We start from the raw sequence: 25,918 nt of genomic DNA, 5'->3' as shown, positions 1-25,918 counted from the left end.
AGCTGGAGTGAAATCACTGACTGCACTTACAGCCAACCAAATCTACATTTTTGGCACTACTTGCAACCGTGTCTCACCTTATAATTTATGTATCCATTATTCTAGACAGGAGATCCAGAAACAATTACTTTTTCCCTCTAAAATATAAGTATTATGATCCAGTTTTTATTGCATAGTAACTTTTCCCACTGAAATATATTAAATGAGAAATTTTAAGCATCGCCACATGAAATCATAAGGGACTTTACATAAGAAAATGTTTTTCTACTTCTCAGCTGTCTCCTGAGTTGAGCTGTGGACATTGTGGGGGCTCCTGCTCATTATCAAAAGGAAGAACAATTTACGAGTAGGGACTTTGAATATCTGGCAAACCAGCTGCAGCAGCACACCACTTAAAAAGTTTCCACACCAACATACCAAAAGTACCAATTACAGAATTGGGTGCATGACTTCTTTCACACTACAAGTTTTCATAACTGGCATACTGAGATGCACAGGTGTCACACCTAGAGGTGTCGCCTGTATGTAGGGGAAGTTCCTCTGAAATAATAAGAAACAGGAAGAAGGGCACAACATGATTGTAATTTACATGATTCTCAGGAGACAAGGTATCCATATTTCAAGACTACAGTACAATCTAGATACGAAGAGGGAAAAATAGGCACATGGCTGTAATCTCAATTTTGTCATTTTCTGCTCTTTTGAATGGGTACTCAAAAGTGAAAGAATTTTTTTTTTAGTAAGGCATTTGTTTAGTTTTGCAGGGTGAAGAAAAAGAAGAATGTATATAATAAACAAATTGGATAAAGAATCTCTAAAGCTGACTTCACTGGAAATACTGAATCATGGAAAATTACATCCAGTTGTCTTTTCTGCTACAGCACAGACAAAGACCAGCTCCACAAATCTGAACAGCTCTGGGATCCATGGTGCAAATTCAATTGCACTCCATTTCCAGAAGAATCTAAAGCAAATACCCCTCTAGGAAATTTTCTCAAAGGAACACTTCATTCAGGATTAGAAAGAACCTCTGTGTCCATTATCAGTAAGTGCAGATGGTGATGGAAGGCTACTTTCCAAGGCCAATGTATTTCTGCAAATTTGGAATCTGACCATTTACAAACTGGACAATGGTTTACAATAACCAGAAAATCCAGATAGATGTCTCTTTCAAAGTAAGTTCTGACACTGTAGCAAAGAAAGAGCACCTGAATATCTACTTAGCACATAAGTGTGAACAGAATTAGATAATGATTAATTCCATTTTCTACCATTATGAAACCCTACAATTTTGGATCTACTTCTCTAAGATGTGCCAATCAGAATGTCTTTAAGTACTTGCTCAGAAAAACTCAAACTACAATTTGAAAAGATGCCTAAAGGAAGAACAGCAGTGTCCTCAACCATCTCACCAGCACCAAAATCACACTCAGCCAGATCTGCTCTTGGCAAACTATTATTCTATTCTTTTTTCCCAACACGAAAAACAGTGCACTTTCTTATGGGGTGCAGCAAACTATCCTAAATCTAAATTCAACAAATCAATTGTGTATCCTTCTCTATCAACTTCTCATTAACCAGATTTTTTTTTAAGTTCCAGTTAGAAAATGAAAGCTAGTTCATTGTAATTTTATACATTTGTAATTGCATAAATATGGCATAGTATAAAAAAATAGGCTAATACTGTTATCAGAAAATCTCTGTGTATTTAATTTCTGAGATGTTTGCTCTGATATCCCTATTTCCTTATTTGCTGGATTACATCTGCAAACAGTACTTTTGAAGATCATATTATAAAATCTTGTACTAAATATGGTGGAAAGCTGCATTTTTCCCTGCACTTGTACAATCTGCGGAGCGTGCACAGAACAGCCTGTACTCTACGACTATAATTAAAGGCCACATGTGGTCCTTAAACTAACAGAGAGGTATGAAATAGATTGACAAGATGAGAACAAAATAAAAGGTTTTTCCCTCTTCCTAGTGAAGACAATTGAAAAAGTAAAGCCCATTAGAACCTAGTGACAGGAAAATAAAAACACACTCCACATTCCCTGCATGCAAACCAGGGGACTTCTCAGCAGGCAAACCTGAATTTCAGCCCAGCTGCTTCTGGCATCTCTGGTCAGTACCTCACGAGGTGATATGCATAGACAGCAGTTTTACACATGGATATAATTTACTTAATTCTGCTGAAGGTGTTGTAAAAACACACACATTACTGATCCACTGTGAGCCCATGCTCTCTCAGCCTTTTGCTAATAAGCCACAACAGCTATGGGCAGGTGAAAGCTGGACAGAAATGTGACAAATACATCTACAAGGACTCTTTATCATCCACTGTGGTGTGAGAAACCATGATTCAACTCCAGCAACAACATGTACATCCACATATAAATTCGAAGTTTCTTCTTTTTACAGTGTATATTCCCAGATAGGGAAAGGTATAGACACTGTCAAAAGAGTAAGACTCAACTATTTTTTTTGTTAATAATAACAACAATGAAAAAGCTGTAATTGTTATGGACTAGTTATTGACCCTGAAAAAATACGCAAGGTCAGCAGGAATGAAGGCTACCTTTATATTAGGAAATGCTCTTGCAAACCGTCATGGGTGCTATGGCCTGCTGGCATACAATGGGAAAGTCCACATCAACCTTAGATAACTCCTACTGGCCTCTGAAACAGGACAGTTGTACCCAAACCGTCCACAGGAGATGCCTGCCTGCAGGAGGAACACCACTTGCTACCAGAAACCTTCCAAGGTACACAGCACAGCAAAGCTGTGCCCCAAAATGTGGCTGGTCACACCAGGGTTCAAGAGTCAGAAATTGCTGTTCTTTTTTGAGAAAGCCTTCAGTGATGGTATCAGGAATTTTACAAGAGAAGGGAGTGCAAGATTCAAGTCAAGCAAATATACATCATTATTTGACAGTTTATGGAAAATAAGAGAGTACTTTCCAGTTCCTGTTTCCACAGGACATTAGCCCTTATGCTCACAAATAAGTGGAGCAGTGGGGTTAGCACAGTTATAAAGTTAATTTGGGATAATCTCTGAGCTTTTATAGAACCAGCATGGTTGCCATAAAAAATTACAGTAGTAAGTAAAAAACAACTATTCTCACAGCTTAAGATGAACCCCTGGTCTATGACAAGGCAACAGGCAGGGTAAGAGGAAGATTAGCTTGGATGTAGGTGCTGTACTCTCATGGGGACACTGCTGCTCTTTGTCCATCTCTGCTCCAGAACCCCAGAGCAGGGGAGCAGCTGAGCTATAATCCATGACCTGGGTCCAAAGCACTGGAAAGTATATTTGGCACACAACACAATTTACATTTCTGCTGTCTGTCACGGTGAGCAACTAATTTGATTTCTTCATTCATGGCATTCACATAACCCAAAGAGAGATTTTAATAAATCTGGTAAGAAAAAATTTTTGTTCCTGATCCTACCAATTTCATCATGTTTTCTTGCTCTCAGAGTGCTTCCAACTAATACATGTTTCCCCATCTTAAAATTTTTTAAACAAATTCAGGATCTGTCAAAAGTTTTATCTTCCAAACAAACAAACAAACAACTAAAAAGAATTACGAACTTACTGAAATAAGTTCTTTTTCACCACCTTTTTCATGGGCCACTTGACCTTCCTGGGTTTGTTATTTGAAAAGTTAAAATTTCAAGGATAGCATTAAAGCAATCAGGTCTCCTCTGATAGCACAAAATGAATAAAATGTCCAGGTTTTCAGTACTACATTTAAAGCAGTTGCAACTCATTTAGTGTCTTTCTGCATATGGCACTGCTTTCTGCAAATGAATGGCTTGGAATGTTGCTATGCTGCAAAGTGCTTACAGTTTAAGATCAGATTATATTAATAGTATGCAGAAATGTATTTCAAAATGCATTTTTCACCTTCTAAAAAGTATTGTTGATTTAACTGAAACTAGGAGCAATTTTCTGTGATTTGAGAAATTTTTCATAGCTGTGTATGGATGACAGCATGCATCTCTACTGCTGGCACTGTCACTAAAGAGCCTAAATGGAGACGAATACAGCTTGATCATTCAAGCTGATCTATATTTTTCTTTGAACCAACAGAAGCCTTTCCCACTGCATTGCTGCAAATAATGTTACTTCTTTCCCTGATACAAATCATACCCTGCACATATTTTCAAGTTTACATTTCTTTCTGTTTCAGTTGTAGGTGATTAAAACACACCGAGAAAACAAAACCAAACAAATACATGGAATGTTAGTTAGCTAGCTTTATGAAATGTGCTTTTATTTTTTACTGCTAAATAGCTGAGAAAATTCTATGTCTGGATCCTTAATTCCCCGTAAAGGGGCATAAATATAGGCTTAAACATAATTATATTATAGCTAGAAGCTAACATGTGCAAGAGTGGTGTTATCAAAAAGAAATGCTGCTTAAGATCCCTTCACAATCCCAGAACTGCCTAAGAAAATGCAAATCTGTTCTCACATGATGTAAGAGACATTATTAAAAGGAAAAGGCATCTGTCCCAAAGGACATTGTTCCATAAAGGGAACTTTTTTATAACAATCCATAAAATATTTTAGGTCTCTCAGCAACATTTCTCGCAGACCAAAGCATTATATCATAGAACCATGATATCATTTAGGGTGGAAATAACATTCTTGCCATCAAATTTCAAACAAACAAATAAAATGAAAGCCAGTTCCTCTTTTTCTCTCTTTCTGTGTAGCATTTTGTAAACCAGTTATTGTACCAATGCTGATCAGGGATTCATGGCCTGCATCAGGGAAACCCCAAGTCTCTCAGCATCCAGAGGGACATAATCATAGGGAACATCATATCAGAGAACATTAACACAGTTGTGCTTGGGCACCTAACCCAAAGGCTCAGGGGACAGCTGTTCTAGAGGGTGACCCAGAGCAGATCTGGTTTAGATGCTTTGAATCAGCAATCAGAGGGGCTTCTCTCTCTCTTAACAGACTGCAGAAAGCCCAGCCTTTAAAGTTAGGCAAGCAATTTTGGGCCTCAAGTTGAGTAGTGGGACTGCCTCACACTGCATCTGTAAGTGATTAAGTTAAAACTATAAAAAACTACAAAATGACAGTTTTTCTCCTAAGCTTAACAACAAATTTGAATGAAGCAAAAACTGTTTCATTTTCTCTGGGTTTTTTCCCTGTATTTTATCTCTTCTGGGGAGTCAGTCCTACAAAATTACAGACCTAAATGTCAGGGTTTATATCAATGCCTATTTCTTCACACTGCTTCAAGTCTTTGCCATAATAAAAATATATATTTCAGTCAGGAATATGTCAAACAAATAGACATTTTTTCATAGCTGAAGACCCTTGAAAATATATTAAATGTGGCTACCCTTTTAATTTAATGATGCCACATTAGATGTGATTCTATATGAAAACTGATGGAAGGAAAGCTATTCTTATTTTATGATAAAAACCAACTTGGGATCACTCAGTATTGAAGCAGATTTATCTACATTTTTTGTCTGTTAGCATCAATAGCAGGCAGAAAGGCATCTTCATCATTCAGACAAAACTGCTGGACCGTAAACCTACCCTCTTATATGCTGTGCTGTCTTCTCCCATGAAACTGCTCTAGGCATCTTTGCTGCCCACCGAATTCAAGCCAGTAATGCGGGCAGGACTGTCAGCAGAGGAATGCCGTCTTTTAAATGCCCAGAACAAGAGACAAGGCTCTCAGAGACAGCTGAAGCTGCCAGAACACCAGCTTCTCCTCCTCACCCACACAATGATGGCATTGTGTGGGGAATCCAGCCCACTGCTCTCAGTCCCCCTTTCTGCAAACCCGGCTACAACAACGACTCGAGTCAGGACCAGAGCTGAGCGTTTGGTGACAGTCAGCCCTATAACCACTTGCACCAGCTGGATAAATCCAAATTGCTCATTTTCGATGGAATTTGTTTGCGTGCTATCTAGCAACACCCAGAGACTGGGGGGGAAAGAAAGATCTCAGAAGTCTGTAACTGAGGTCATTAAACAACACAAGTAGATTCCAAAACCCACCTCTGAAATGCCATGCAGTTTACAAAATGGAAAAGATGTAAATAAGCTGAATCTTGTCAATGTACTGTTTTACAGATAAAAAGATGGACTATCTATGGAATTTTGCTTACAAAATACAAGTACACTGTGAAGATCAGTTTGATTTTGAAACTCTAATACATACAGAAAGCCAATGACCAGCTATGAGGCACATACACTTTCGTGTTTTGTGTAACATCCAGAAATAAACACAGAAGCACCTTTTCGGGGGTGCTTTTTAACCATTTTGAAATTCTCACTGTAGTTCACAAGTGCCTATTACAAAATACTTCATCTTCTAAAAACTTTAAATGCTTAGCATATCAACACAGGCCATAGAACAGTCTTCCTACTACAGCAGAGTACCAAAGACTCCAGTAATGAGTAAGACAGCAAGGTCACTAAAGTATTTGGCAAATGAGGTTAGGAAACTGTTGCCAGGTACCTGAAAAAATAAGAACCAAGGATGACAGTGAGTGGGAAAAGAGGGAGGCCAGGAGAAAGCACCCAACCCCATGTGAGAAGATTACAGCAATGGTTTGACAATGAAGGCAGCTGAAGCCAGATTCTCAGATTCTGGAGGAAAAATTACAAGAGATAAGGTAAAATAGAATACTGCAGATCAGAAATGACGTCATCATGACAGGAAGTCTGAAAGAACTGACATGATAGTGGGTGATGACACAAAGAGAAGATTGAAAGTGATTCCAAGGTAGCAGTGAGGTGAGCAAGACAACACTCCAGGGAAAGGTGGGAAGGGAGAAGTCAGAGATGGGGGTACTTTGGAAATCATCCATGGGTGGGTGGCAGCTAAGGGAAGATAAAATTTATAGTGCAGTGTTTCCCAAATTACATATCATAACATCCTAGTCACCATCCACAGCTCTCCAAGGGCTCCTGGCTGGAAGGGTCTCAATTACAAATACACCTGTTATAAGCAGAATATTGTCATGACATCCCCCACTGGTCTACCATAAAAAGAGGTCAGTAAACAATGTTTTTTTAAATAGAAAACAAAGAACTGAACTTTGAGGAATGGCATGCCCAAGGATAAATGGTGGATAAAGAATCATTAAAGGAGATATTGAAAAATCAGCAAGGAAAGAGTCCTGAAAGCCAGGAAAAAGAAAGCCTGATGAATCAAAGGCAGCCATCAACCCAAAATCTGGAGGACAGAAAACTGTTCTTTGAATTAGATGATGACTAATAATGATCACTGCAGCAGCAGCTTCACTGGAGCTCAAAGGAGAAAGGCAGAAGAGAAACAGAGAGAAGACTAGAAGAAAAGCAATGGAAAGCCAACACAGAGAAACAAAAGATCAGGGTCCTAATTAGATAAATATGATGTGAGCAGAGTTTTCCATTTGTGTTTCCCTTGGGAAACAAGACTGCCAGGAGTTCAAAGTGAAAGGTGAATGAATCAGAAAGGAAAAAAGGAAAAGACTTGAGGAAAGAACCTCAAAACAGAGGAAGGTGCAAATGCAAGAGAAAAAATGAGTGAATTTAAGATTTAACATCACAGAATGGAGATTGTAAATTCGATGAAGAGAGAAGAAGGGAAAACAGAAGTGAAAAAGGAGAAAATTGCAACATGGTCAGATGAAAAGAGAAAGAAAAGGATTGGCTGATATTTTAGCCTAGCTTCTTATGGAATGAGATTGCCTCTCCCCATCCCAACAGCTTCTGAATATGCTGGTCAGCTTCTGTGACAAATCTTGAACAAAACAGCCCTCTGAAATTGCATGGAAATGTGTCTTCAAGGTAAAGGAGTAATGAATTTCCTAACTACACAAAAGGCTGTAACACGAACTCTTCATTATTATTATCGCTCCCTTGATTTACCAGAGAATCAGCACGAAACTACAGGTCTATGAAACTACTACCAAGCAGAAGCCTTCAGTGAAACACAGGCTCTCTAATAAACTGAGGTTAATCAACTGAAAGGTGGAGATCCACAGGAGGGAAGGTTTCCTCAAGCAGCAGTGCCCAGTTCTCAGTGCTTATTGAAACTTGCAAAGCAACTGGGTAATTTTTGTATGAAGAAGGCTGGAAAGAAAAGAGGTGCATAAAAAACTGATATTGAGAACAGAGGGTGAAAGTAGACTTGAGAATGGGCAGAAGTCTGTATGGATCCAGATCAGAAGTTCAGGGTGGTAGTTTTCTTGAGGTATAGGACCAACAGCTGATGAGAGTATGAGCAAGTGTAAAGATGAAGGAAAAGAAAAATAAACCAAACAGTCAAAAAGGGCTCAAGAGAAAAGGTTTACATTCTTCAGAGAAATAGTAGAGACTGACAACACAGGTTTCTGAGGTGGCCTCTGGTGTTGCAGTCTGCTGTCTGCTCTCTGCTGACATCCAGCTCACCACTTCTGTTGACGTGAAAGCTCAGACAACTTTCAACAGCAAATGTAGCACCTGACTGTCCACCAAAGGGACGGGTGGTAGATTCAGCAGCCACATCATGTTCTAGCATTCACTAAGGAATTTGATTCAATCCATGGTAGAGATTCCATAAAACCTTAGTCCAACCTGTTGCAGAGCTAGCATCAACAAACCCAAATATTACCAGTCTCAAGCAGCCAAGTTACTACTTTGGAATCTTGTTATTTCTCATAGACTGACAGGTTTTGTGGGTAACTAATCTTATTTTATTCTTCTTTTAACATCAGCTATCGCTAAGTGCTGAATTACCCCATCTTACAAAACAGTAAATAAGTGAAGATAATTTTTTTTTGTTGAGTAATGGCTAACACATCACAAGACGGATTTCCTCATGTATTTAGACAAGCAAGATCTTACTTTATTTATGAAAATGCTTTGCAGCAGGCCAGTGAAAATCCTACAGTGTATTTTTGCATGTTTTTTAAAAATAATGAACTCTTATGGACATGTGACCTTTCTGCCACAGTCTGCAGTTATGTCTGTGCTTAGAGGTAACGTGGGTGAGCAAATTACACTACCAGCATTTGCATGTTAGCATCTGAGTATGATGAGATTTCCTACTTAAGGAAATCAGCTACAGCATATTCTTTCCATAGTTTTTATTAACAAACAGTTACATTTTAATAGTTTTGTAGTATCTAAAAGACAAACATATGGACAGGACATCCAAGAAAAACCTCAATACCAGAAAGAGGTTCTAAAACTGAGGTGAAACTAAGAAGTTACTTTCACTAATTAAGTCTCTACAGTTATAAAATAGGGGGGAAACCAGATTTCAATCCTTTAGTTTTTTGTCTAATGACACAAACCCAGGACTATGATATTTTATGTAAGTACAAAAGGCCACTAGCATGGAAGAAGTCGAAGTTTCAAAGGATAAAGTAAAAATGGCTAACCACGCTCTAGCTGAAAAATATATCATTTCACAAAAATAAACCAGCAAAATGCCTTTTGTTAATTTATTCTAAGAAATTTATTTATATGACTATAGCACCTGTCACATTTTCAGCATGCATTAGTACTGTACTAAACACTACACATCTATTTTAAGCTAAAGGATGAAAATCATAGGTCTTTAACTGTTAAGAAAGATCATCACACTAGGGTATGCTGACAAATTTATCTATGAGAGCATCTGCCCTGCGATATCATTCTTTACCATTTTTCTCTCTACCTTCTTCCTTGAATGCATGAAAGTGCACACTGTGTGCATACCTCCAATTATTGCCACACAACACGGTATAGCTGACAGTGCCTCTCTGCTGGGTGTCTCCTCTTCAGACATTCTCTACTTTTGAGCGGTGTGTTTTATTACTGCATCCTATGGACAGTCATCAATTCATGCTCTGATAATCACAGCACTGGAAGGCAGCTGGCAGATGTGCCAGCAATGAAGTCTGATAGATTAAATTTTGCAAACACAAACCTGCTAATCCTCAAATTCCCAAACTGATTTGAGATTAGTTACAAAGATGGAAACTACACCAAAAATTTCCAGATGATCAGATCCTGTTCCCAAATTCCACCCCCTGGGTACAGAGAGGTAGAAGCACACAGAAAAAGGCTAAGAGCAGCCAAGGGCCATGTGAGATCTCAGGAACTATCTGACTTACAGATGCACAATGAAGACACAAAAAGTTTTCTGTTTCTTCTTTGATTATGTCTACATCTATGACCACATTCTCATGAGAGTTAATACTTAAGGAAGTCCCTGAAAGACATATTTGGCAGAAGTTACGAAGGGAATTAATTCCAAGAATGATGGTAATTTACTTGTCTTTAGTCATGAATCAGAATTAATTCATGCAAGAGAGTTACAGCTGTCTTTGAAGACAATCAAGTCACACCAAACTGCATTGCTTTATCCCTCTCCTAAGATGAAATGCAGCCCTATAAAAGGAAAGGGAGATGATGGCACTCACCTTACATCCCTCACAAGCACTGACACCATAGTGATATCCGGATGACTTGTCTTGACAAACAAAACAGGGCTTGTAAACACGAGGGGGTGGAAGTGGTGAAGGAGGGCTCGGAACAAGTTCCTCAGAACTGGTGCTCTGAGTTTCAACTGCTACAAAAGAAAAAAGATAAAATTGAATTATTCATAATAATTTTGAATAAAGTACTATATATAACCATATTTTAAGTATCAATTTGGCCCATACCTTTCTTTCCATAATAAACATTAATTTGTCTTTCCTATTAAAATTTAAAGAGAGATAAGAGAGGCGAATAATGGCAGGACTACATCCTATAGCCTCAAAACGATATTTTAAAGTACCAAATAATTTAGATGTAGGGCATGAATCTTACCAGGCTTTCAAAAAGGACAACTTTGGGCTCATGCTCTGGTTTTAGCCTATTGAATTGTATAGCATCCATGTGTGCAGGTTGGATAACAGCCTTTAAAGGGAAATTGTGATTGGTGCCTAATCTTGGGAAAGTTTTAAAATCTCTTTCCTTTTTCTAGAAAAGGTAACACCTCTAGTATGCAATTCTGATGTAGCAGGAGAGCAGCACATATCAGGATATATGGAAAGAGTGTGAAACCTGAAGTGAAAATTACCTAAACAAGTTGTGCTTTTTTGTTTTCTTTTTAATCTGTAAAACTAGCACAACCCAGCAACACTTCCTTACCTACCTTAGGACCTGTAACATCAGGAAACCTCACTGAGAAAAAGCTACTTATATATTATGACCCCTACATCCCTTTATTGCCTTAATATTTCTAGATGGTCATTTGTTTTGAGCCTGTTGAAAAGCCAGTAACCCCTTTCAGGGAAAGGACATGAAAGCTCTACGATGCAAGATAAGACATGTGAACTACATCTTTCCAAAACATCTGCATTAGTTTTCTGTGATATGCTGTCATCATTCCTCACGTTTATTGTGGATGTGCAATACATTTTCATGTTTCACCTAGCCGTCTGCTGCTTCTCAGATAAATCCTTCTAACTTTTCAACAGATATACAGGAATGACAGGATCTGTGAACTCAGATCTATCCAGAAATATTAGGCACTATCAGCAGAGCTAAATCTCCAGAGTACTAACAGCAGGCCCTAAAGAATATTACTCAGTGGAAAAATCTTAGACAAGATTTACTGTACATTATATTTTTCAGATTACAATGATGATATATTTGTATTAAACTCATGATTCATTGTCAACCCATCTGTTGCCAAATTCACAGAGGGCATCACAGCACATGAGGCAACTTCTGATTACTCATCAGAGAAGGGCCCTTTTCTGCCATTTTTCCTTGAGTTAAGCTAGTATCAACTTCAAGGACAGACACTTCTTGAGAAGAAAATAAATGCTAGAGTAAAGTATTAAAGGCTCTGATCTAAGCAAAGAAAGACCTTTGCTATTTATTTATATATCTAACAATAAGTAGGCTGTGAAAAAACAGAAAACTAAAACAAGTAAAATAACATGGCTCCATAAATTGTGACCTTAAGACAATGTCCAGAACTATATTCATCTTTTTCAGTATTAAATAAACTGAACTTGGCAAACATCTACGTGTTCCTACTACACCAAGAAAACCTTAATGAAGCTTTTTCTTAATGAAAACTCATATGAGAATGATAATTTCTTTTCAACAGTAATTTTTGGCATTTAAGAGAGACAGAGAGTGCTCTGTTATTGATCTCTGCACAGCCACCCTGCTCGAATCAATAATCTATTAGTACTTCTAAATTAAAGTTAGATTCATCAAATGCCCTTGAGAAGCCTCAAATACTCCTGGCCTTATTTCATGCTCGTATATGAATTATGGTGGCTTCCAATGAGTCTATGGAATGATCAAATTTTAGCTTTAAAACTCCAATACCAGCAGACAATGTGTTTTGTATTAGCTCATTCAACTCTCCCGGTCCATCTAAAAGGCAGTTTTTAGGCTCCCCATGGGAAAACAAGGTTGTGTCATTCAATAAAACAACTGCGCTCCTGCAATCCTTCTGTAATTTCAGTTTGGGGAAAGCAGCCTTTCAGGAATAATACTGGTACACTTCTGTTTATTCATCAATTCATCCTAAACAAGTACTGGCATCCAATAGCAGTGTTCCAACCACAAACAGTATTGTACTCCAGAGAGGTCTGTCAAGCACTGTAGAAACATCAGGAGCTTCTGATACCCAGAAGAGATTATGCAACCAACTCAGTTCATAAATACACAACAGAGCCAGCAAGTGAAGTGTTGAAGGTACTGCTAGAGAATATTTTTCAGGAAAAGGTATATGATAGGGAAGGAGACAATGGAAATCAGAAGATCCATCCTAAAACACCCATATATGTGTGCCACAGTAGATTAAAAGGACTTAATCTACTAATACTTGCATTAGCTGAACAACTGTCTAGAGAGTTTGGTTTTTCGGTTGATTTTTTTTTTGGTTGGTAGGTTTGGGTGGTTTTATTTGGGTTTTTTAGGGGGTTTTGTTGGTGTTTTTTTGTATAATAAAACCTAGCTTGGACACATTCACTTTTGATCGCAGGCAAGGTGTGCAGTTTTCTGGAGAAGGCCTGAACCCAGGTTCAACCATGCTTGATTCTTATTCTTATTACTATTCTTCCTTGGATTTGGCTTTTGCAACTCTTTATTTGAAAAAGTATGCAGTGCCTGTGCAGAAGTCCTGTGCAGGCATCTGTAGCAACTCATGATCAGCAGGTATAAAGTGTTATTTTTGCAACATGTTGACAGCTAATGGATGCATGACAGCAGAAGCTGCTTTCTCCTATGCATGTCTACACAAGCAACAAGGAAAAAAAGATAGGACGGGACTGGAAAGTTGACTTTTTGGGAACAAGCATTTTTAAAGTAGTCCTACAATTTTAGAAAGAATTCAAGGTGGGGGGGGGGGGGGGGGGGGGGGGGGAAGAGAATTAAAAGAATGCAACTTCTTTCCATGCCCTGCTTTCTTGTCCTGTGGGATGTGACACTTCAGGATCCCTACTCACCTGAGACAACAGAGCCTCGTGCTGTCACCCAACACCTGAATGCAGCTTAAGCACACAGGGACTCTCAAACAATCGGTCACTTCACAATTCCTAAGATGTCTGAAATTTTTCTAAAGGTTAGATAAAGTAGCAGATAAGATCTTTAAAAGCACAGCGTGCTTTCTGAGAGCTAATTTACTGCCAGCTAAACCGTGTTGACAGATGGAGAAGGTATTTTATTTTGAGACCAACTAGAAGCAGGCAGGCACTGCAAAATGCTTCATGTTCTCCTACAAGCTTAGATTATTAAGCTTGCATGTTAATGCACACTTTGGACAGTTGAGTTTTAAAAGAATAAGAAGTTGTAAAGCAAATGGCATTTCCTGGATAGCCTCAAGGGAATTTTGAATACTGAGCTCAGGGTCCCTGGTGGGAAGCAGCAATTTCAGCTAATTAGGGTGAATAGCAAAGTGTTGCATTTGGTCAAAACATTCTGTTAACCCTCATTTTTGTTGGCACCAACAAGAGTCTGGATTTTTTGCCTTTTCTTTTCTTTTTTCTTTTTTTTATTTTTTTGTGAATTCACTGCAGGAGTGCAAGGCACTCAGCTCACATACATTAGGCAGAAAGTCAAAGGAAACGCCAAAGTTCAACTAAAGTACAAGTAATTAGAACCAGATTCTCTGCTGCTTGTATGGGTGCATTTGATTGTAGAAGTTATTTATAAGCCTCCAAACATTTGAAAAAATAACTATATACTGTAGATCATTTAATTTTTATGTCTCGTCTGGAAAAAAAGTCTGCTTTTAATCATCTTCCAGGAAAGAGCCAGGAACTGGGAAAGTGGGTCTCAATTGTTTCAATACAAATTTCTCTCTTTCATGTGCCACATAAAACTATACTATAAAATTAAATCCAAAATATCATTGACTTTGCCCCCCCTCCAATTTTTTTTTAATGAAAAACTTCTTTGAATTTGTCATGCTTAAATAGTTTGCATTGTTATGAGGGTTTGGGTTTTTTTAAACTCTTGTTTGGAAGACAGACAAGGGGAGAAGAAAAAAAAAAAGAGTGAGAAAGAAAGAAAACATTATCGTGGAGACTTGCCAGCCTTGACTTAGTAACCTGGCCATGACCCTCCAGCGAGTGTGTGTTTGACCCGGTCACACATGACTCTAGCTGCGTACTGTTGCTGGGTTATAAGTCCCAGATATTTTTACCATATATACAACAGGTGGGGATCACAGACAACAGAAAGAGGAAAACAAAGTCTCCCCTTGTGGGAAGACTCCCATTTTCTCCCTTGCAAATAAAAAAAGCACAAAGCAAAGAAGTTGTGCTACTACTTCAGTATTGGCACTTGCTTTGCTGGCTTGCTGTTTTTCCTAGGGGGTGGATGCGTGGAGGTGGAGTGGGCTGAGGGCAGTAGGACTGAGGAGAAGGCTCAGGGGAAGCCATGTGCAAATGTTAATCAACACAGAACAAATTACCACAATCAAAAATCTTTCCTTATAGAGCTGTGTATGCATCAAAGTTCAGGAAGGAATGCTTTTTATTACAAGTGAACACAACATACCGGGATTAAAACCTACAAAAACTTCAGACTGAGATATTATTATCAGGATTTTCAGAAGTACTTAAGAAAGTTTGTTTTCCACATTTGAGGGTTTCTTTTTATTTACGTCTTCGTAGCTGCACACATCTGCCTTAAAGCTATGATGTTAAATATATTTATTCTATTTTAATTCTTGGTTACAGTTTTTCCAGCATTAATTAAAATTAAGTCATGCATCTCTACCAGACTGTCCAGAAAAAAAGGGTGGTATCTTGGATGAAAGCCAAAGAAACCCTCTGAAGCCTAGTGTTTTGCATTTAGTGTGAAAAGGGGCATCCTACTTTCAACAGGGACATCAGAAGATGAAACTCCATAACCTTTTTTATTTTTGAGGGTGCCCAATCAAAAATGATCCTTTTCTGTTATTTTAAAAGCTAATAGAGTATCTAATAGATTTCCACTATGTGCCGCTCAGGATTCATACGGTACGATTAAAACGACAACAGAATTAGAAAGAGGTAAAGGTTAAAGAACTCAGAAGCCCAGTCTGCAAGGACCGGACTAATGAAAACAAAACTGCACACAAGGTCACCCAAAAGGAGTCTCAGACCCAGGGCACTATGAGGGCCATGCAAGGGGCATAGGCTGCTGCTGCCAAAACTATCTCAGACAAGGTGCAAGTCCCGATAGGCGCAGCCGAGTTGGCAGGAGTTCTCTAAAGCTGAAGTACTTTTGCTGCTACAACTCTTGTCAGCTAAAGAGCGATAGGGACAGCTGGCTTCTGTCCCGAAGCATCTGCGAGAAGAGAGGTCCTGCTGAACTCTGCCCTCCGCCTCAGAGTACAAGAAGCAGTGAAGCACACTCTCTGCTCTGATATCGTCACCCTAATGAAGTTCCAAGTACAAATTTGGCCATTGCTCCACTGCAGCCAGACATACCATCGGGACAGTATTTTCTTCCCCCACCCTTCTGCATCTCATGCATTTAGACAGTGCGCTGTTTTGGGCAGGGCCTCAGAATGTGCTGTACAATAACTGGCACTGCAGGACTTTCCAGTGATATTCCAATTCAAATAATGATAATGATCACGATCCTGCCAAGTCAAAAGATATTTTAAAGAATGAACCCTGAAAGGCCTCCACAGCCTTAAGGGGAGACATTACTTGCAAAGCAGGCCCTTAGAGCGCTTTCATTTTAACTATTGTAGCATTTCAATGTTAAAACACAGACTAAATGTAAAATATTATTTAAAAAAAACAAACTTAATATTTAACAAATGCCTTTGCTGTGTATACATCAACTTGTATTTGTCAACTGACAGAAAAAAAGTGTTTACACTCGTCTGCTGCATCTTCCGCAGTTCGGAACTGGGAGAGAGAGAGCTGCATCATATTCCTTAATCATTCCTTTCATCAAAATTGCCAAGGTTCAATTGCAAATCTGTAACGTTAACCAGCAAAGTCATGTAACATAAGTCAGTGGAGTCAGTGGATACTGATCTTGGACATACAACAGGAGTATAGCCCTTTGAAACCTGTATTCATATCAGGTGATTAGGGCCAAGAAATAACTTAGTATCCTACTACCAGCATAGCAGAGCTTTCCAGTTTTTTTTTCTCTAAGTCAGATGACAACTGCATCTATCTTCTAGTATTTTTCTATTCCACTCTTATAATTTCTGTTACTTAGCAGCTAACTTCTTCACAGATTTTATTATTGCCCCAAATAATCTCTATCAGTTGCCCACTGAAAAGTAGAGATTCTTTAGTAACATACTTTTCTGTTACAACACAGTTTGGTCTCTTTATCAATCCATTAATTAAACATGGCAATTCGATCACCTGACTTTATGCTGGCATTTAATAAAGCACTCCAGGAGCCCGACCTGCCAGCACATCTTCCAGAGTGACATTCCTGCACAGATTCTCTGAGTGACTCTCCTCAGGCCCTGCTGTCCCTGGCCACATGGCAACACCAGCAACACTTCTAGTTCTGCCATATTTAGCAGTATGAAAGAGCCTCTTCTCTTCTGCTTATCTGATCTACAAGCATGGTCCCTGCCACTCCAGTACATGAATAATCCATGAGCATTCATATTTTTACCTTTGTAACACCTAAGTGAGATAAGGGAAGAGCTATTCTTACTTTACAGACAGGAAACAGAAGCACTGACAGTGAAAGGGTTTTATTTGCTCGCATCATAAATTCCTAGAAAAATGCAAGCAGTACCCAACTGGGATTTTCAACAGCAGCTGAGAACCTAACTGTCCACAGCATTAAGCAGTGTCCTCAAAATACAGCCTTACATGTCTTGCCCTAGGTTTCACATGGGATACATGACCAAGCAGGGAACTCTGTCAAGTCTCTGCTCGATCCCTCTATTTTGGGGGCTCTGAAGCACCCCCAAGTCTGCATGTGCACCCCACTCACCTGCCCACTCTGAGACAGGACAGGGCTGGGTGCCTCCTGCCTCCAAGAACCACGGCTGCTGCCACAGCAGGGAACTCGGGAGAGATGATGAAACCTTGCATTCATCTTCTGATCTCCACAGAGAGAATCAGCTTGCTCTAAGACTACCATCATATATACAATTACACAGGAATGCCCTGGCAGGGAACTGACTTGCCTGAGAGAAATCCTGAATCTTCTCCTGAAGGCAGCACAGCAGCAACTATGCATGTGGACGCTGTGTACCACACAGGCATAAGCAACACTAGAAACTGACAAAAAAATCCTCTACTCGTAACTGTACTGTCCAAGCCTCACATAAACAAGATGTTAAGTCTGAATCTAGCAGGTTAGTCTTATAAATTGAGTACGTATCACCTGAAAATCACCAACATACGATCAGGTATTTCTGAAAAAAAAAAACACGCTAAAAAGCCTTTGTCTGAAACTGCTGCATCTTTTTCTCGTGTCCCACAGGTACACAAGGGGGACACAGGAGGAGCTGCCACTGCAACCACTTTTGGTGCTTCTCCCAGCAGAGCCACAACTTTTGGCAAGTACATTCTCTACTCACATATTTACTACAGTTAGCAGCAAAGGACAACGAGGAGGCTGCAGCTGCTCTGTAGGTTTTCACTTTCTGGTTCTCAAGCACCAGCTCCACTAAACCCTGAGGTAGTATGTATAACTAACATCACCTTTTCAAAGAAAATTATACTGCTTTTCAGGCTGATTTTTTTTTTTAAACAGTTATGTCAGCAAAGCAGATCTACGTTTGGGTTTATGTGTCCATATAGCCAGAGAGATGTATTTACACCTGAGCAAACGTGGAAAGCAGAAAGCTTGTCAGGATTAATTATATCAGGGCCAAGAACTGCATCTGGTTATACCTGTGTTACTCTCGAGACAGCGAGACTTAATGACGTGCTAGTAACTGAGAACAGGAGCGTCTTTCGCTAAATAAATGGCCAGGCAGACAGCATGAGTGAGCCAGGGTGAAAGTAAGAGTAGAGACAGGATGGCCGCAGGGTTTGGCAGGCAGAGTTTACAGGGCAGCAGCTCATCACTTTGTATTAGAAGCCTACCTTCGAAATGAAAAAGAAAACATGTTAAATGAAAAAAATAAATCGTATGGAAAACTGAAGAAAAACATCCGAAAGATGCTAGCTCTGTAGTTTTTTCAGGTCGGTGATTTTCTGCCTGTCCATTACCATGCAAAATCACATCAGTCTCAAGTGAAAATTCCGCATTACTGCAAAACTGAAAAATAAGATCTTCCTTAAAAAAATACATAATTGTGCCATCATCTGCATGAAGTTAGATTTTCCTTTGAAAATAAAATTTTCTTACAATTCAGGCCCTGTCTGCTTTACCTGTGAATTCCTATGGTCTGATCCTTATGTGGAATAAAATGGCATAGGCAAAGAAAAAACACAAATGTAGAGAGGCTGAGAACTCTGACCTCTTTATTCTTTATTTATGAAAAAGAAGCCAATTTCTGTGGCCTATTGATACAAATGTGGAGTAACAAATTCAGTGCTTTCCCTACAGGATCAAAAATTTTAAGAAAAGGTCCATTGTAAGGAAAGAAACACTTAAAAATAAAAGGGGTCTGATTATTTTTTTTCAGCTATGTTTTACAGTGTTGCTATTCCAGTGATTCCAAAAAAAGACCCTTATAAACATAAATGGGAAAAAACCCAGATCTAGTATCATTAATAAGAAATGAAAATTGCAAGGGCAATGAAATAGTTGCTAAAATCTCTACACACATCCAGATATTTTACTAAGTCATAAAGTCTCCATTTATAGTTATTAAATGTTTTATAGTGTTTTGAGGATTTTTATTTTTAAGTCTTTTCAAGCATTGGAACAGAATAATTCAGAGTATTATTCTGAAGGAATGATTTTATTCTTCAAAACTCACCTCCTATTCAAGCTGGTATTAGATTTTTTGGTATTACTATGTCTGCCAAATAAATTTTTTATTTTCTATATATTCAACATATCTTATGACACTATTCATCCTGACTTTTTGCTGTGGCTTGAATCCAGCAAGAAAAAGAGTTTTTTAATATCTTTAATCATGTAATACTATTACACAGTTGTTCAGTACCACATGGACAAAATAAAACTATTGTGCTCTCTTTGGAAATGCCAGCAAGTCAGTAAAACTGACTTGCTGTGCAATATTTTACATATCATTTAGTTTCTCAAATTTTAGGACCATTAGTTCAGAACATTTTGATCTTAAAGTGTTTTCAAACCTTAAAATTAATAGAGTGACTCAACAAGAGCCAATTCAGTGATCAAAACTACTTCAAGTTAGTAGAGTAGCAGTTAAAATGCTTATCATTACAATTAATTTGTATTACAGCCACACTGCTGGATATCACTAATTGATTTATATACCCTCCTTTCTATACCCATTTACAAGGGCAATTATGAACACCATCACATATGTTTAAATGGGTTACATTAGAACATTATCTAGAAACTAGACTGCTGAGCTTAAAATCCTTAAGAACAGGTAAATTCTTCATTAATGGGTATGTTATCAACTCACTACAAATGGCCTATAACCTTTTAAGGCAGCACACGGTGCTAATATTTTACTTTTCATGGGCAGTTGGAGGTTGGCTCCAATGATGAGCTCCACCGCTATCTTTAATTGTTTTTAAAATTGCATATTATAGGCAGCAATAAACACAAATTAGTATTATACCATCCACAGCTTTCTGCAAGGCATGGTTTCTATAAACAAGTTAAAATGCATACATCTGTAAATAATAAGTGTAAGTATGCTGAATTTAATGAATAAGGGCACTAAAAGAAATTGAACAGTAGGGGTTCAGCAATTAGAGTAACTGCCCATTTTATTAAAAATGTATTGTTTCCAGCTTTCACTTTAGAAGGCTTTTATTGCTTTGCTAATTCTAAATTTTGATTTCCTTTGAAAAGGATGTCTAATTCCTTATTTTTCTTTGACAGCCCCGACACACATCACTTGCCATTTTTACAAGGCACTGGACAACTGTGATGCTTTATATCTCCTTGCTGAGGATCTCACTCTCAAGCCCTCACTGCAGACCTTTGTTTGGCATGATGCCACCCAGAGGTATGATTCCTTATCAAGTAAGGTTTCATGGCACAACAAAGCTGGGATGAAACCTGCTGAACCAGCACACCCCAGGCAGCCACGCTTCGGCCCTTTCCCAGAGGCTGCCAACACTGGCAGAGTGGGGAGGGGAGGATCACACTTCCAGCTTCCCAGCCATGCCCCTGCAACCCAGGGCCATTTGCTGAAGCTGGCAAGGCTCAGGCCATGAAATGGAGCCATGAGTTTTCTGCTGCTGTTCAGCATCAGCCTGCTGCAAGAGGACAGGGCGGGGTGTAGACTGGGAAAAGCAAAGGTAGCTTCTCAATCCCAGTATACATCTCCCATGCCCCAGCATCACTGCTGAACCCTTGGGCTACCCTGGCTTGTATATATATGCTTTACATCCATGTAGCTCACTTTCCAAGTAAGTGTTAAGATTATTCCTTACACTAGCCTAATTGCACCCACGTCGCTGGTCTGCAGGGGTATAATTAAAACAATCCATTATTTCCATTTAGACATGACACAATAACAGGAAAAATATGGCTTTCATCACTTGAGCTTATCTGCAAATAGAAGGACAGTCAGACCAAAACTTGACCTTTCTAACATCCTACAGCACACGTACATTTGCAACATCTGAGACCAAAACAGGCACATACTCTGTCCTCCTTCATACCCTCAGCCTGCCAGACTAGGACAGCGCAGTACTAAGAGCAGCTCACCCCAGAATTTCTGATGCTAATGTAAGTAATTCCAGTTTATGGTATATATAAGAACTTTGTAACTATCTTTTGAGAGAGCAAATGAAATATTGAGTTTATCAAGCTATAATGCTCACCTGAGCGGAATTTCAGTATTTTTGAATTTAATATCTGCCAGACTAAAAATGGTAGCACAGTGGGGAAGGTAACATGAAAACTAAGACACTAACAGATTTTCTTTCCTTGTAATTCAAAGCACCTTTACATTGAGTTTATAAAGTATTTTGTTCTGGGTTTGTTTTTTTTTTTTCCTTATAGCTTTCCATCTATGCAGTTAACATGGCAAAAATCTCTCTGCCCCTCTCACAGTAGGACCAGCAAAAGCTGAAATATGGGAAGGAGTGTGGTCCAGAGCCAACTGGTAGCAGTTCTCTTGATTGTGGCTCAGAGCACACTTTCACACTCCTCCTAGAAGACCTAAGATCAATAAAATAAGACACTCAGAAGAGACTGGAGACAAGAGGACTACTGTGACTAGAGAGCACGCTTCCCAATATTCTGTTTGCCTATTCTCTACCTGCAGTAGATTTTCCTATTAAACCGCTGGAGTGAGGAATGCTCGTAATTTTACCTGTATATTGTCTATCATTACTAATCTCACTCAGAAGGGAAAAAATAAGCACACACTGTACTTCAGGAAAACACATATGTGCTAACAGCATTTCCTAGTCACCTGGTCTTTCTTATTCAATACCTACCTTCAGCAGTGATTCTTTTTTTCACAGATAAACTACTCACAACTGACTGCAATATCCCTGCCTTGCAAACAGGAAAAACGTCAGCCATACTTTATAATAGAATATGACAAAAAGAAAGTACTTTGTTTCCAAAGAACTGAAAAAGCAACATTCAGTCCTAGTAGCTGATATCCCGAGAAACTTAAGGCAAAACACACTCTGAAAATGTGAAATTACTTTTCTCCTATGAGGTTAAAATCCAGAAGATCTCTGGTTACTGTGCTCTAATAATTTCAAAATATCTATATTATGAATATCCACTATTACACTACGCTTAAAATTATGTTTCATAAAACATACCCTTTTTAGGGGGAAAAACCTGTTTTCCTGCCATGTTTGAGAGATTTGGGCCATTATTTTCTGAGGAATTAGGCTACGATTTCCAAACGCTTTTCCAATTATCACAGTTGTTCATTCAATGCAATGTTCCCAAACTTTCTGAAGGACTGCTTTAGTGCCTCTGCCAATACCCAAAGGATTCTGAAGACACAGCAAAGTATTATTGCCAACACACCCAGACTATTAAAAAATGTAGATAGCTATGAAACTGTCTGCAAGACTATTTCACTTGAAGGTCCAGAAAACTTCCAACCTGTGGCACTACTATTTCACTGTCACTGTGACAAGGCAGAGCGGCCATTTTAAGGAATTAGTAATATCAGCAGTGGAGGGTTGTTGGTTAGAAATCATTGCTTTCAATTTCTTAGTATTTGCACAAGTCTGACAACTGCACAGAGTTGCCCCAAACAGTAATATAAACTAGGCAAGCTTTCTATAGAGTAAGTTCAATATGCTTTCCCTTACTTCCCATTCTAAGATCTGATCCTGTTTTGCTTTTTGTTACACAGACTTGTCAGAAATTTTGGAAAATTTTTTTAGTTCTTTTCCCGCACTTTTCCCATTAGAACAAGCTTGTCATCCAAAGATGGCAACCTATAAAAACAGTAATTTAAAATAAGTGTAACCTGTGAGCTCAAGGGATGCTCTCTGAACAAACTCACCTCCGACCACCTTACCCTGGGACCAGACAATCCAGTGGCATGGGAGCACATTTTGGAAAGCTCTCATACCACCCAGGAACAGGGAGAGCCTGCTGTTTCATGGCACCCCCGGCATTTGCAAACCAGTTTGCCTGATCACTGCTTTCTATTGTTTCCTGAGATAAGCAGGGCCCCAGTGAACAATTAGAGCTTTCAATAAATAATCTGTAAGCACATTCATTTGATTTACTGTTATTTGATACAGCAGTTAGTTTCAATGGGGCAGTTACTATTGATCACTTAAAGTACTACAGACAAACATGAAACACTTCCAGAACTCCATGGATTATTACTCTTTATCTGCCACTCATCTGGGTTACTTGTAATGGTTGTGAAATTTAAAATCAATAACAACAATTAGCGTTTGTTATACTCTGAGGAATGAATCATGTGAAATATGTTTTGTTACTAAAATGAAATGCTGGAGAGCTTTCAAATAGGAAAGACTCTTGTAAAAAGCAAAACTCTAAAACAATTTCTCTTGGTATTAGAGTGTCCAACAAAAGGGGTAAAGAAAATTAAAAGCAGGCATTTTAAATGCACACAGAAGTATACAAATAATTATTAAAATGTATTGGTAGAATTTTCAAAGGAATAAAACTTTCAACGAAACTGCCAAGAAAGATGTACCTAAGTTTCCCTAAGAAAATTCTACTACAAGTCCTACAATTTCATACTCCTTGACCTCTACAGGAGTTTTGGTTTGTTCATCATGGCAGGACTTGCTCCTATGTAGATAATTGAATATACAGGAAAAGCTCTGACTCATCTTCCAAGTACCTTTTAGTGAAGATTACCAAAAAAAGAAAAGTATCTACGAAATTAATTCAAAATGAAAGTAATGAAAGCTGGAAACTGATTTTCAGGTATATATGTTGGAAAACACTTTCTCTCTTCAGATTCATATAAATAAATTGTGAATCTAATGAAATGGATGGGAATAAGAGTGTTTTGAGATCTCTGCTAAAGTAGTAATGCTACATAATTAAAATGCAAAACAGTAAGAGAAATATTTTATCACTAAACCGTAAGCAGAGCTCTGTGTGAAATCATCCATTCAGAAGACTTGTTTTTCATCAATTATTTGTTATTTATCTGATGTAAATATAAGAAGGTCTAATTAAAATGTATGACTCCTTATGCAGCTTCTTGTCATTATGACCAATGAAAGCACTCTGAAGACCATAATGAAATAATTATGTTTGCCTTTAAGAATCCTCTTCAACAACACATGGCAGTACCACACTAAATTAAAACATCAGGAACTAAATTTCTCTTGCATCTATTTCCATTTTCACTAATTATACCCCCAAGCTTTCCAATAGACCAGGCCCTAAAATTCTTTTGAAGCTGAAACAGCCTAAGGAATAGCAACCTTTTCATAGTAATGGACTTTGAAGAAGAAACAAAGGTAACACAGCCCTGGAAGGATTAATATTTCAAATAGAGTTATCATGTGAAAATATGTGTTTATTTGAAAAATGGGGAAAAGATTGTTGATAAAAAGCCAAATATGTGTTCCAAGGAAACCAATACTCTGATTTAATCTCATTTAATTGCGTCACTCCTTCCTAACCTCTTTTTGTCAGAGTATTTTCTTATTCTGCACAGAAATTCAAGTTAGCAAAAGCATAACAAACACAGTACTGCTGGGCAGTGGCAGTATACCATGCTGTAACTGAGCTCTGCTTTCACGTTTTGGTGAAGGTGAAAACAGCTCCTGTGAACAATTGCAGTGTTCGTAATGGACTCCATTTCAGGGAGAAGGGAACAGCTATTTGCCCAAACTGCCTCCAGACATGCAATACATCCTAACACACAGCTCATGCTTTAATCACAAAAGTCTTGCAGGACCTCACCAAAACACTGAGAAAGGAAAGGATTCAGATAAGGAAGAGAAAAAAAACCCACAGAAGGATATGAGTCAGCTCTGACTTCTTGCAGGCAGCTGAAGGCTTCTTTTCAAAACTTCAGGGAGATAATGGATCCTTCTTGGTGTGGTGTCAGAGAAGTGAATGTGGCAATACGAGCAAAGCACAGAAAGATGAGCAGTTCACATACCTAACCTGCATAGCATGTGACTATATGGACAACTAGAAAAACACAGCTGGAATGTGCTCTCCAAATGGAGAGAGGAAGGCAGAGGTTCACTAGGAGATGAAAACTTTGGAAAAGTAGCTTGCCCTTTTAGCTCTCCTGATCAAAGACACTGAAAGACATAGGTGATTTGCCATTTGTTCTGCATTTTACACCTCAGTGTTCAAAGTATGGAGTGAAATCAGAAAGATCTTTAGAAAATCCAAGACTTTCCAGCTAACCTCTAAGGAGGATTTGACATATACCCTCATCCAGTAACTAATAAAACTTCTTCCTCAGCTGAATGAAAAGAGGAAACTCAAACAACAAAGCAATGCTAAGGATTACTCTGCAAGATGAGGGTGGAAAGGAAAAACCTCCTCAGACCAAGAGTTGAAATGGAGTAGTATGAACAATGGCTTAAAACCAAAGAAAGAACCTCCAAGCTCAGGATCTGATCTTAACAATAAAAAAGTTCACCCATGCATGGCATTTTAGCCAAGCATGGCTTTGTGCCCAAAGCCAAAACCTGCAGGCTGGTGGATCAATGAGGGTGGATCTCTCTGAAGGAGGGAAAGTTTGTACAGAAGTTAGGACCTTTGATGAGAGCAACCTGGAGAAGAGTGCAAAATCCAGAGAGAGTGTCAAGCTTTGAGGGGCACAGGCGTTTCCCTGTGCCTAACCCGAGGTCCTGGAGGAAGCATCTGCCTGCAGATCCCCAGCCCTTGCCCAAGGGGAGGTCTGGGTGTCAGGTATCGCCAGAT

The 25,918-nt window shown here is 38.7% G+C and overlaps 1 protein-coding gene across 11 annotated transcripts in view; it reads right to left on the bottom strand.

Moving 5' to 3' along the window:
- The window catches only part of RARB (retinoic acid receptor beta), a 319,234-nt gene that overhangs the window by 56,001 nt on the left and 237,315 nt on the right, over window positions 1-25,918 (bottom strand). For 10 of the 11 annotated variants that reach the window (XM_088164196.1, XM_088164223.1, XM_088164219.1 and 7 more), the window contains one exon: window positions 10,420-10,568. In XM_088164196.1, coding sequence (XP_088020322.1) covers window positions 10,420-10,568 — 149 coding nt within the window. Of the gene's footprint in view, window positions 1-5,569; window positions 5,589-10,419; window positions 10,569-25,918 lie in introns of those variants that run through there. The other variant, XM_088164247.1, reaches the window with a different exon arrangement.

The sequence above is a fragment of the Sturnus vulgaris genome, chromosome 1 (assembly GCF_052056855.1).
Source record: "Sturnus vulgaris isolate bStuVul1 chromosome 1, bStuVul1.hap1, whole genome shotgun sequence".
Classification (NCBI taxonomy): domain Eukaryota; kingdom Metazoa; phylum Chordata; class Aves; order Passeriformes; family Sturnidae; genus Sturnus; species Sturnus vulgaris.
This window is presented reverse-complemented; position numbering and strand designations above follow the sequence as displayed.